The 13,939-nt window shown below is 41.5% G+C and overlaps 1 protein-coding gene across 2 annotated transcripts; it reads right to left on the bottom strand.

The window, feature by feature from the left end:
• Positions 1-11,968: 11,968 nt before the first annotated feature.
• Positions 11,969-13,546, bottom strand: LOC129777886 (CLIP domain-containing serine protease B4-like). Of its 2 annotated transcripts, XM_055784468.1 has the most exons (4): positions 13,320-13,546; positions 12,565-13,260; positions 12,216-12,505; positions 11,969-12,149 (listed from the first exon to the last, which is right to left on the bottom strand). In XM_055784468.1, exons 1-4 carry the CDS (start codon positions 13,390-13,392, stop codon positions 12,123-12,125), a joined length of 1,086 nt encoding a protein of 361 aa, XP_055640443.1. In that variant the 5' UTR covers positions 13,393-13,546; the 3' UTR covers positions 11,969-12,122. The 2 variants fall into 2 exon arrangements, with proteins under 2 accessions (XP_055640443.1, XP_055640437.1); XM_055784462.1 differs by lacking the exon at positions 11,969-12,149 and having other exon boundaries at positions 12,161-12,505; positions 13,320-13,545.
• Positions 13,547-13,939: the final 393 nt, after the last annotated feature.

Raw genomic sequence — 13,939 nt, 5'->3', positions numbered from 1 at the left:
TAAAAACATGTGGAGAACGGGAGCGCGTGGTGAATGCAAACAATTTTCTGCTTTTAGTTAGTTCCGTCCGTTCATTTTCGAGACTGACAATAGGGATGGTTACCTTTGTTTATGAGATTTTGAAAGATGCTATTGAAGATTTTTTCTGTGGTTTTATTGATGAACTTTTTTGGATATCGCTTCATCCGAAGAACATCAAATATTGGGCGAAAATCGCTCAATACATCCCGCATATCGTCTGGCTCATAGAACACTTCCAAAAATAATATTCCCATCGTTGGTCGCTGTGGAACAAACAAGGATCAGGGAAACCACCGCAAAAAATCATCGGTAGGAAAACACTCATCAGCTGTCGCGTACCCTTTCCAACACAGAAACGTACTTTCTGACTGACGGCGGCCACCTTTTCGATCCCAGTGTAGCCAAAACCAGAGATTGAATAGCGGTCCCAAAGCGCGACCTTCTTCTTCTTCTTCAATGGCACTAACGTTCCTAGAGGAACTTCGCCGTCTCAACGTAGTATTACTTGCGTCATTTTTATTTGTACTTAGTTGAGATTTCTATGCCAAATAGCACGCCTTGAATGCATTCTGAGTGGCAAGCTCTAGAATACGCGTGATCACAGTGCAAGTCGGAGGAAATTTCTTTGACGAAAAATTCCCCCGACCAGAACGGGAATCGAACCCGAACACCCGGCATGTTAGTTATGACGCTAACCACTCGGCCAAGGGAGCACGACCTCCAAAGCTCATTTCACCCAAAATATGTGGGAAATAAATCGTGGTACCATTGTGGCCTCTCCTCCAACGCAATGGAACGAGAAGAGAAAAAAAGTTTGCTAAACGTTGTCCCTATTTTAATTTTCGAGTAGATACGGATGGCTGTTGGATGAGAGTTGTTTTTGCTGTCGACGAGGGCCCGGCTTTTCGGCCATCTCGAGACACTCCAGCATTGCGGGACTTAGTGTGAAAGTCATGCGGAAAAAATCCAGCTTAATTAATGACCAGAAAGTGCTAACGCTTGTTAACATTTTGTCGGTATGATGCTCGATGAATGAACTAAATGAAAAACGCCTCAATCCTCCAAAGCGCTGCTTAGGTGGGTTACAAAGGCTCCCCATCCAAGCCCCATTATGGTCATTGTTGAAATTAATTTCCAGGACTCTTTTCCAACGAATGGAACGTAAAGCACCGTCTAATTAATCACCGGAAGAGATCATGTTACCCGATTTTTGGTAAATCGTTCAATATCCAAACAAACAACTTAATGGAACCAGCTGAGCCACCAAAGATGGCCAGTTCTTCCTCTTCCTCACCCCCTCAGCTAAGCTAGCTTTTCGATTTTCCAGCAGCCAACCGAAATTAGTGGAGCGTTATCTGACACGACCGCATTTAACGACAGAACAGCAGTTTTGGATCACCTCTCGTTGCACCCGGATTGTTTTTTACCCCGGATGTGTGTCTCCTGGTCATCGATATCGGTGCGCTGCAGTTTTTCGACAAAACCACAAACACATCGAGCATCGGTGATGTGAACCGGCATCCGGCGGACTTTTGTTTTCTCCCATCATGGGCCAGAGCGCTGGGTGGATGTTCGATGCATTCGACCCCTGATTCCCAGCGGCTCATCGATTACAACGTTACCATTATCGAGTCCGCCAAAGTCCCGTGCTCGGCGCACTCACAATTTCAGTGTCCAACGGGGGTCCAACCGGTATTGTCGCCATTGCAATTGCCATTGAATCAAACAAAAGCGAACGAACGAGCAGACAAACCACAACATGCAGTTCAAATTCGGAAATCGGCGCGCAGGATGGCCAACAAATCCAGAGTTTGGTCACCGGCGGGTGAACAGACTGGGTGGATGAGATCCGATGGTATAGTCCATGAAATTGAAAATCTACCAATGTTTGGCCGCCTTCCTGCCGTAGTGTGTGCTGGTGTGTGCGTGTTATTTTGTATTGAACCGTAATAATTTCAATGTTTGAATTTGTTGAATTGAATGAGGTTAAGTGCCCTCGTCGTGGGGGGGTCTCCGTAGCCACATCGATTGCGCGTTCGCTTAGTAAGCGATCGATCGTGAGTTCAAAACTCAGGACCCTCATTGACCATCTTTGTGTTGTTACAGAATAGCTACGTCCACGCAACAATCATCAGCGATGGAGATCGATCCACGGACGAAATAAGATCGATTCATCCATACAACTACTCTGCTCTGCAAGACACATCGGGCTGCTGTTCTATAAATAACTCAACAATGATCAATCAACTGTCTCCGCTGTCCGGTGGTCCAGCTGGATAATGGAAGAACAGAAAGATTACTCTTACGCCTAAATGGCTACTGTGTGAATGTACCATATGTAATGGTATAGAAGGAATACTGGCGAATGGCAACTGTGTAATGTGCTAATTATAGATATATGATAACCATGTGACATGTACACGATTAAAATTCGGCTCTGTTACAGCTAAAATGCTAATGAGCCTTAAATAAATAAATGGGATTAAAAAAAAGGTGCCCTCGTCCGAGAAGTATTCGAACAGTATTCAGTTATTATTTCCTTGTTTGAGAAGCGTCATTAACAATAATTCATAAACATCTCTGTCCTATAATTAACAGTCATAAAGTTATTGTCTTTTGTTTGTTTGTTTAATTGTTTTCAATATTACCATCCAATAAAATATTGCTCCGTTTATTTTCGATGACCCTTAGCAATTATATGATTCTTCTTCTTCTTCTTCAATGGCACTAACGTTCCTAGAGGAACTTCGCCGTCTCAATGTAGTATTACTTGCGTCATTTTTATTAGTACTTAGTTGAGATTTCTATGCCAAATAACACGCCTTGAATACATTCTGAGTGGCAAGCTCTAGAATACGCGTGATCACATTGCAAGTCGGAGTAAATTATATGATTCACAGAGTCTTAATATTTTGAAAACATCTTTCTATCGTTGAGATATATGAGATGATGTGCCCATAAAATTCCACCCTCCCCGGTAGGTTCGAGAGTATCAGTTTCTACTTCTGTACATATAGATATTAATAGGTGAAATGGGGGTAAAAAGGTCACCCTAAAGAATATGCCCATTTCATTCGTCCACAAAACACTATAATCCCGTTTTTGATGGATATTGTACCTTAACTAATTGTTTTTTTTTTTTTTTTTTTTTTTTTTTTTTTATCTTCGCTTATTTTTCGTCGGCCTATTTCCGCCACTTTAGTGCCAATCACCGACATCAGGGAGGCGACTCCACCTGTTCCTACCTATCAGACTCAACAACTCATGAGCCGGGCCAACTTCTTTTACTTCCGCTCCGAAGGAAGACGTAACCAGAGATTTTTCGCCTCAGAAAATCCCAACGACGCCAGCTGGGATTGAACCCAGGCCGATCGGATTGTGAGGCTGTTACGCTAACCATACAACCACTGGCGCCGTCAGTTAACTAATTGTTGTTCAAGACGGTTTTTACTATAAAAATGGCACCTTGAAACGAGCATAGTCGTTTCAAATAGAGTTTAAGTAGATTTGACGCCTAGTAGTAGACAACCTATTGGAATCAGACTTAAGTAATAAATCGATGTAGACTCCATATTCAAAAAATGACGCGGCGGGAATTAAGTCACGAACAATATTCGTGAAACCGGAAGCAGTTAGAGTGTTAAATTTCAATAGTTGTTTTGGTGAGATAATATTTAGTCAAGTAAAGTTTGTAATTTAATTAGAAATTCCTATTCCAGAGATTTTCGGAGTTTTTTTAATATTAAAAAAATCGTGAGCTTGTGTGGAATCAAAAAAAAAATAAATAAAAAAAGTGAGTCGTTTATTGAATTAGACAATAGGTTTTTTGTGTAACTTTAATTTTATTTGTGAATAGGATTATTGTAGAACAATTCTACAAGGAATACGGTTGCAGCAGTTTTTGCGCACCAAGTGAACGGAGGTAATTTTAAAACTAAAAATAAAATATGTATTTTCGGTAGAAGACAGGGCATTAATGACACCATTAATTTATGTAGTCTTGTGGCTCCGCGTCCGGAGTATATTCAATTCATCATTGTGAATCGGTGCGTCGGTAGAATCCCCCGGAGTGGCCTATCGCCTCGTAGTTGCGTACTACTATAGGCCATTCTGGAGTGCGTTGGCCATCGGTGAGGAAGCTCGGTCCCACGGCTGCCGTACGCTACAAGCGGCAACACTCCACCGTGGTTTTGCCTCAGTCAAGGGAAAAGACTGCCAATGCCAGCGAGATTCCCGAAAACTCACGTCGGTGAACGGAACGGTGTGCGAGCGCATCAGCAAACATGAGGCTGCTCCATCGTTCCATCACCGGCGCTGCAACGTCATCGTTCGATTCGTGAGTACCCTGAAACAAAAGTGTGCGCACACAAACCTCTTCCAAGTAGGGAAAACCATTATAGAGATAGGATATACACATAGAGTAGGGCTAAGAGCGACGTCATCGTTAGGAGTTAGGTTTAATTTGGAAAAAATAGACGATTGAGGAAGGAAAGTTTCTGGATTAGTTTTTTTTTAATTTTACTTAATTTTTAGTGAGTTAATCTAACTGATTCGGTCGATTTGGTTGTTTCCGAAATCGAAAATTTCGGATCGGTTGTAAGTTGGTTGGTAAGTTGGTTGAAAGGTCAATTGAAGGTGGATACTGTCGCGTGGCCAAGCGAAAACGCTAGTCCGGGCAACCATAATTTTGAATCCTGACAGAGGGCCGTGGTCCTCTGGCGCGAAAGTCGGAGATTTTGAAGACCCGAGCAGGATCCCCCTTACAACGTTTTGACGTAGAACTACGTCTTTCATTAAGGGTGCTAAATCAGAAAACAGGTCACGTTTTTATGAAATAAAGTTAACGTCAATAACTATTTTTGCCGGGAACGGATTTTGGCGATTTACATACTAAACGAATCGAAAATTCCGTAAGATTTGAATAATAGGCTATACATTAAAATCCCCTGGTTTGTAAATGGTTAAAATTCATGAAAACATTAAGCGTTTCCATTTTCCCATACATTTGTTCTGTCCATTTGTGTGCTTTCCCGAACAGAGCTGTCAATAACGAGCAACTTATCGACGACCAACGGAGGGGAAATCATAGGATTTAAAGTCTCCGTGAACAAAGGAAAAGTAGAAGAATGAAGGGGAATACTTGCCTAGAGTATAAACAGTGGATCTCGTTGAGGCAAACTTTCATTCGGCATCGGACTGTTGAAAAATCCAGTTCACTTTGCTTTTGCTGCGCTTCGATCTAAGATTGGACCCCACCAGTGGTAATCCAACTTGGATATTGTCGTTTGGTTTTTCTGTTCGTTTTTCGCGTTATTCGCATCGTGTGTTTTTTTTCCGCGTCATAAATTGGACGCTTCGCGTAGTGTGTGATGAGCAAGAAGAAGAGGAAGGCTCGAGCCCTGCAAAAAACGAACGCATTGCCAGGGGCAATAAAATTTCGAGGCAAGCGTCATCTAATGATGCACGCGATGTTCGTGCAGTGAAAAGCGCTCGCACTGAACCGAGCCTTTGCGAGTGTGACACCGCATCGAACAACAGCGAAGTAGGCGATTTCGGCGCGTCGATCGAAAATGTAAACGCCGTTACCCAGGCAGCAACCAAAATCAAGCTCCCCCCACTGGTGGTGAAGGCGGTCGCTCTTGACAAACTCATCAGCGAATTCGCATCGATGGGTGTTACAGCGGAGTACAAGCTGTGTGGCATATTTCAGTCTTTTTCCAAGCAATTAACATTGTTTGTTTTCCGTCATCATAAATGCTTTGTTGGTGCCTTTCACAATGCATCAATGCATTAAACTGACGTTATGGCGAAGCAGGTGTTAAGGTTGTGCACCAAAAAATTATTTGGGGAATACCAAGCATCTTGAATGTCTTACTGGAATGTTATAAGTAAATTGGGTTCGCGTGCCAGTCGCAAAACTACCTTCGACTAGGATTGAATTTGCACTAATATTGATCATAATGAAGTATTGCTACTGTTTTCGAGGTTGTTATTAACAAAAAGAGTTTATTTCGCTAGTCACCAAGAAAGCAAATGTCGTTCTGGAATTTTGTATGCGATTAGGTTTCGCTTGCCAGTAGCAAAACTTCCTCCACTAAGAGTCACAGTTGCGCTTCTCTCGAGCATGAGAAAGTAATGCAACTTTTTTCGAGGCCAGTAATATTAACAGAAGCGTTTGTTTTGAGAATAGCGCAAAATGATGAGAAGTGTTTATATTCCTAGTAGTTTCAAGCCACCAATGTATGGCTCTGTATGCATGCTATGGCGAACGCTTGTTTGGCGCTTGGTTTACGTTGTACGAACGATGCCTAGAGGTGCGATTGCTTTGAGGCAATACTAGATAACATGTAGCATGATATTTGATTCTTGCAAGTGTTGTCATTGTTGTTGTTTCCATGGGATGCCAAATATATATTGTTGTAGTTATGAGATGTGGAATAATGTGCTGGTGCAACATGAATATAATCGACTGTAGCCGAGTCTATGTCAATTGCGAAAAAGGCCACCGGAATAGGTAAATAGGTAAATTTTCAATGCATTGACATGAAATAAATTGCGACATACGATCAGCAAGTATATTGGTTTGCGAGGGCAAGAATGAATCATCAATCAATTATCGTCAACTGATTCTACAATGAAAAAACCATATTCTACTAAGCAGTTGTTTCCAAAATTTCACAGCATTATAGAATAATATCCGAAGGTATAAATAAGCGACTTATATAAAATAACAGCGTAGTTCTACGTCAACAATGCGGTCGTATCTTGGACGCAACCTCCTATAATTTTTTCATGTTGAATGGTATGTAGATTTCATTTTTTATATTACTTTTCTTAAATTGTTTTTTTTACAAAGTATTGAAATTTCATATATTTTCAAAAATTCATATTGGGTGGAGGCGGTAGCGGTGTATTCCACTACAGGTGCACGCAACTCAGCCGAACATCGGCGAAACTCATCACGGAGAATGTGAATATTTTATTCAAGTGTAATGATTGTTTGTCAGATCAGGGTTGTTGTGAGCAGAACGGTGTTATCTCGGATGTGAAAAGGATAAAGCAAGAGCTGCAATGAATAATTCGCCGAATGAAGCTGGCATGACTCCTACAGAATCGCACCAAAATAAACGAAAGAAACGTAAATTTATTTACAAATTTACTGATGATGTACGGTTTGTCTCAAATTCCGAACACTTAAGCTTTGATGGCATTTAAACAGTGTCTCATTACTCAAAATAGTACTTTTTCGCGAAATTCATTTGATTTTTGGATACAATAGAGCCTTCTCTTTCATTTGACTACAAAAAAAATTGATTCACAAATATGTTTTCATGGTGAAAAACTTAGAATTACACTAATCACATTTGTCTCAAATTCCGAACACCATTTTTTTCATTGACTCATATTCCGAACACTTTTGTCTCAAATTCCGAAGAGCAAAAATTCATTTAAAAAAATCATAACTTTTAAACTACTGGACCGATTTATATGATCGATGTATCAAATTAAAGTCAATTAGCTAATCTTTTTTTTTAAGTTCAGTAAATTCACATTTAAAAATGAAGTGTTTGCAATTTGAATCATGCGTAGAAACTTCATTCATATTCCGAACACTAATTTTAATGAAGATTTTTGTTTAAAACATCATTTTATTTCATCCATTTATTGTAGATTCTTATCGTTTCTAGCACTTAACATGAAAACAACAAACAAAATAGTTGAAAAAACTACAAAAACTGAAAAATTAACGATTAACAAAATTTGCTAACGCAAACATTTTATCGTTGCTTTTGATTGCCACTTTTTTGCAAATGCTTGATACTATAAATCATAGGCTGCATCGATACTTGTAAGAATGTTAAGGCTTCCATTATTCAATTATTTATAACATTGAATTTCAGTTAATTTACATTTAAAATAAAGTGTTCGGAATTTGAATCATGCGTCGAAACTTGATTCAAATTCCGAACACTACATCAATACTAAGTTTAATGAGTATTTCTGCATAAAATATCATTGTTTTCATCCATTTAAAGGGTGTGTCACATCAAATTGCATCACGGAAAAAACGCTGTAGAAATTTAATTTTTAGGAATTATATCTTCAGCTTTCGCTTATAATCAGATAAGAGTGTATATATCACGTTGGCCATGCTTCACTGTCAATTTTTCGTAAATTTGGAAAAATGTCGTCGAACGAAAAAGAGCGTCGTGAATTAATCCTGTGCACTCATTTCGAGAATCCGGAGTTGTCACATCGGGACATCGGTAAGATGCTGGGAATCGTCCAATCCACGGTCAGTAGAGTACTAAAACGATACTTCGAGAACCTAACCATCGCCCGGAAGGTGAAGAACGGCAAAAATGGATGCTCCGTCAGTGAAAAAGATCACAAGCGCGTAATTAAGCAGTTTAGACGTGATCCGAGAAGTTCGGTCCGGGATGTCGCCAATAAGCTGAATTTGTCAAGTTCATTCGTCCAGCGGACCAAGCAGCGGGAGAGCCTGCGTACATACAAGGTTCAGAAGGCTCCTAACCGCGACGAAAGGCAAAACATGGTGGGGAAGACGCGAGCCCGGAAGCTGTACACCGAAATGCTGACGAAGCCGCATTGCTTGGTAATGGACGACGAAACCTACGTCAAAGCGGACTTTCGTCAGCTGCCGGGCCTGTTGTTCTTCTCCGCAGAGGACAAATTCAGCATTCCGGAGGAGATTCGCAAGCAGAAACTATCCAAGTTTGCCAAAAAGTACATGGTGTGGCAAGCGATCTGCTCTTGCGGAAAGCGGAGCGCCCCCTTCGTGATGACCGGCACGGTAAACGGGCAAGTTTACCTTAAGGAGTGCCTACAGAAGCGCTTACTACCACTATTGAAGCAGCACGAGGGCCCGACCATCTTCTGGCCGGATCTCGCTTCGTGCCACTATTCAAAGGACGTGTTGGAGTGGTACGAAGCCAACGGGGTCACCTTCGTGCCAAAGGAAATGAACCCGCCCAACGCGCCGGAGCTTCGCCCAATAGAGAAATATTGGGCGATTATGAAGCAGGCCCTCCGGAAGAACTCAAAAGTTGTCAAATCGGAGGTGGACTTCAAGAGAAAATGGATTTCTGTTCAAAAAAAAAACTACAACCTGACGTTGTACAGAACCATATGGACGGGGTAAAGAGGAAGGTGCGAGCATACGGGCTTGGGCTCGAAGTATGAATAAAAAGAAAATGCCAAAAGTTGTTTAATAGTTTTTATTTTACTGTCTAAAATTTTCAAAAGGATCGGTCTACTGGGCGAATTTCTACAGCGTTTTTCCGTGATGCAATTTGATGTGACACACCCTTTATTGTAGACTTATACCTTTTCTAGCACTTAACACGAAAAAAGACAAACAAAATATTTGAAACAAGTACAAAAATTTTAAAATTAACGATGCTTGTTTTTTACGGAATTTGCTAACGTTTGCATTTTATGTTTGGTTTTGACTGTCACTTTTTTGCAAATGTTTAATATTATAAATTATAGGCTGTATCGATACCTGTGAATGATGTTACAATCTAGCCAATACCCCAAAGAATGTCTGGGCCTTTATTATTCAATTATTTATAACATTGAAGTATAGTAAATTTACATTTAAAGATGAAGTGTTCGGAATTTGAGACAAAACGGTATTTCAAGATAAAATTAGTTTCGCGAATGTAGTTAAAGGTTCGAATGTAGTTGATAATAGTATCATATCAGGTAAAAGTATCAAGCAAAGTAATCGTAAGGCTCCTCCGGTCATTGTAATAAAACCTAAAGAGTCCAAACATGTTTGCAAGGATACATGGAAAATTTTTAAAAACAAAATTAGATCCAAGCACGCACAAAATCGGTAACTTTAGAAATGGTAGAGATGGCTCCATTATTGTTGAGTGTGCAACTGGAGGCAATGTAAATGATATGAGAAATAACATCGAAAGTAATCTGGGTGAAGACTATAGAGCTGTAGTTCCCACGTCGGTGCCGAGATTGAAAGTAGTGGACATTAGCGATGAGTATTCCTCCGATGTCTTCATTGACTATTTAAAAATTAAAAAATTAAAAAAATCCACGCTTCACATACAACAAGTTCAATGTCGTAATTGAAGTAGATCTTGACAAATACAATAATTTGTTAGTTGCACAGAAAGTAAATGTGGGGTTCGATCGGTGCTCAGTTGCTCCCGCGATCAACGTTTTAAGATGTTTCAAATGTGGAGAATTGGGGCATAAGAGCACAGTTTGCAATAATTGTGAAACGTGCTCTAAGTGTAGTTAGAAACACAAAACATTTGAGTGCAAGTCAACTGTATTGAAATGTGTTACTTATTTAAAAATGAATAAAGAACGGAAAATGAATTTGGACGTCAACCATGCCGCATTTAGTTCTGAATGCTCAGTTTACAAGAGATTTTATGTTTTGGCAAAAGGCAACTTGCGTTTCAATAAATAGCAACCATGTTCCAGAAGAATTGTGGATCAATTTAATTTTTTCAAATTTTTCGGAAAACTCTGAAGGAAAATGGGAAAATTCGAAAAATTCAATTCGCATGTGTTCTACAATTACATTTTTTTTATCCCATTTATTTATTAGGCTCATTAGCATTTAGCTGTAACAGAGCCGGGTTTAATCGTGTACATGTACATATGTTTATGTTTCTATGAATTGTGAATTACACAGTAGTTAGTAGTAGCCATTTAGGCGTAAGGGTATTCTTTCTGTTCATCCATTGTTCAGCAGACCGGACAGCGGAGACAATTGATATTGATCATTGTTGAGTTATTTATAGAACAGCAGCCCGATGTTTCTTACAGAGCAGAGCAGTTGTATGGATGAATCGATGTTTGTTCCACCGTGGATCGATTTCCATCGCTGATGATGGTTGCGTGGACGTAGTTATTCTATAACAACACAAAGATGGTCAATTGAGGGCCCTGCGTTTGAACTCACGATCGATCGCTTGGTAAGCGAACGCGTAACCAAGTGGCTACGAAGACCCCCACAATTACATATTGACAAGCGTTGTTAGTCCATTCGATGTTTGCGGTAACGAAATTGATCTTCGCAGCAATATCTCGCCATGGTTCCCAATGATAGTTTCGGTACTGTTCAACAACCGTCCCGAATGGATCTGAAGTGTTCATACCACATCAGAGGCTAAATTATTCAATCTCCAGAACCGTTTCTAATGCCACATAACGACTGGGGAAGATTGATTGGTTTTCATCAGGATGTAATCCCAAGCAGCCAGTGTCGCTCGAGCAGGAACCCAAAACCACTGCAATAAATAACTTGATATCTAATTATCTTCAACTTAAGATTGGACACGAGGCGGCAGGAATAATATTTCATTAGCAAATACCGGTCGGTGGTGGCTGGTTGCCACTCTCCAGGAAAGCAACTTAGAAGGAATCATTTTGCAAATGACAATCAATTAAAGTGCGCTGGTCGCACCGACTCTCTCGAGGCGCTTTGCGGTGAAGCAAGCCGGGGCAGAACGGATGCATCCGTTCCACTACGTATGAAATTCAATGCAACGCTTCGACCGAGATCGCCGGTTTAATTGTCAAGAGGACTGGTCGGACATCTGATGATATCGTGATAAATGCAATCTTCGCCGCTCAACGTGTGATTTGTGTGTGGGCCTGGATGAATCGGGAAACAGAAATTAGGCCAATCTATCTAGGATCGTGCCGAGCGAACGGTGCACGGACCGCCCGATGATGGATTACTGTGAATATTATACTGCAAACGTTTCAAGAAAACTCCACGAATCGACACTTCCACCCCAAGTCTATTATCGAATCAATAAACGCCAGCTGTTTGACGCGGATAAACAGATTTGATTTTTCTTTTTATTAGAAGCAGGCAGGGAGCCGCAAATCACCAGAAAAAAATGTTCACACTGAGGAACTGGCCGCAGCAAGCTCCATTTTCGCTGCCACAATTGAGAGTGATTCCATTTCGACAGCTGACGCGTTTGACTCGGGCGGTAATAATCATTTGCATCGGTTGCCTCTGAGCTCTGGTTCATTTGGTGGCAAATAATGATTCTTTGGGGGAATGGAACTGAAATTAACTGGAGTTTCGTTTATGATCGGTAATAATCGGCCACATGCTGCGATAGTATGAGATTTTTGATTAAATGTTAAGTTTATTTACTGGATTCCAGCACTTTTCTCACAATCCAATTGTAGTAGTGTTCCACCTTCGTGTAAACTCCAGGAAGTTGCTCGCCGCAACGCTTCGGGCCGAAACTAACAAGGCCTGATACATAGAAACGACCTTGTTCGGAGATCTCTCTCATTAGAGGGCCACCGGAGTCTCCATTACAAGTGTCACGACCATCGTTAACTCCTGCGCAGAACTGACCATCTCCCAGCATGATCTGTAGGCTATTCGCGTAGGCTGCTCGACAGGTTGAATAATCTGCCGCTTGAAGTGATGTGTGTAATTTGTAGCGACTGGATGATGCTAGGAATTAAACCCAGATTGAGTCACAGTTTGTTCGCAAAGCAGAATGAAGAACTCACCATTCTCGGTTTTACCCCATCCCGAGGCGAACATAATCCCATCGTACAGTCGCCCACTGTTGACCGATCCCGGCTCTGGGATACAAATCGGCTTTACGTAGTTGGTAAATTCGGCTTCCCTTGACAACCGAACTAACGCAATATCGCAAGACTTGTGCTTGTCTCGCACAGAAAATCCCTCATGAGGCATTATCCTCTCCAGATCGAACTCCTGCACCGGTGGGGCACAATGTTGATCTCCGTCTTCCTCGGTGCAATCCAACTCCGACTCGAAGTCCCACTCACCCAACCGTACCTTTATTGCCTCCCATCCGCTCCGCAAACCAACAAAGCAGTGAGCCGCCGACAGAACGTACCTTTTGGTGATCAATACTCCGCCACAGTGAAACCCGGTCTGTCCGCGGGGCTTCTTGTACTGAAACAGAGCCATCCACGGGTAGTCTTCCAGGTCGGCCAATTTTCCCTTCACAATCCGAAAGGTAAACTGTCGTCCGCATTCCATTTCGTTCAACCGAACTGGTCGACATGCCAGAGCTTTCCTCTCGCTGGTATGACCACAGAGACCCGACCACAGAAACTGGGTTTCCTCCTCGCTGCGCTCTCGCTTTCGTAGCGTCTGTAGATAAAGCGGATACTCGCGAACGCCTACGCACTCTCCAACGCCCGCCTCCGTCTCGCAGATGCTTCCCTCGATGGCTGTCGACAGATTGTGAGTTGTATTCGCGCTTGAGATAAATAAAATAGATCAGGGTTACCGTGATTGTGCGCATCGCTCGATTGGCTGATTATCACCAACACTAATCCCGCGAAAATCCCTCTTCGATCCATTCTGATCGCTGCACACAAATCGACTGACTTATTTCCGTCACGACCGGCGACTGCTAGACAACATTCTTATCAGGTGAGTAAAAATATAAAAAAAAACCGCTCGATGGTGATCCCGACCGTAGCGTGCTAGGAAGGTTTGACTATAATCGAAATGTGGGTTTATCCCGGCCCCGGCTATTAAATAAATCAACGAAACAAGTTTGAGTTGGTATTTTTTTCCCGCTCACAGCCCCTCGCAGACTGTTTGATAGCGTTAAACTTGACCCAGAGTCCTCTTTTATAGCCAAGATCCGGAGATGCGTTTCGTTTTGATGAAAGCGCGGGAGAAATGAAAAATAAAAAGACGGGTGGGTAATGTCGGGGACATAACCGGAGTGACGTAGGACTATACAAAGGGGACAGCTTTTGCTAAATATATATTTTAAATATATTGTTTTATTTTCTTCTCCTAGGTGAGTACCTACCTATCTACCTGAAAAATGTATTAGTTTACTGTTTACTCTTTATGAACATGTTGGGGGTTCTGAAAAGAACCTTTGGTGTTGTG

Source organism: Toxorhynchites rutilus, chromosome 1 (assembly GCF_029784135.1).
Source record: "Toxorhynchites rutilus septentrionalis strain SRP chromosome 1, ASM2978413v1, whole genome shotgun sequence".
Lineage (NCBI taxonomy): Eukaryota > Metazoa > Arthropoda > Insecta > Diptera > Culicidae > Toxorhynchites > Toxorhynchites rutilus.
This window is presented reverse-complemented; position numbering and strand designations above follow the sequence as displayed.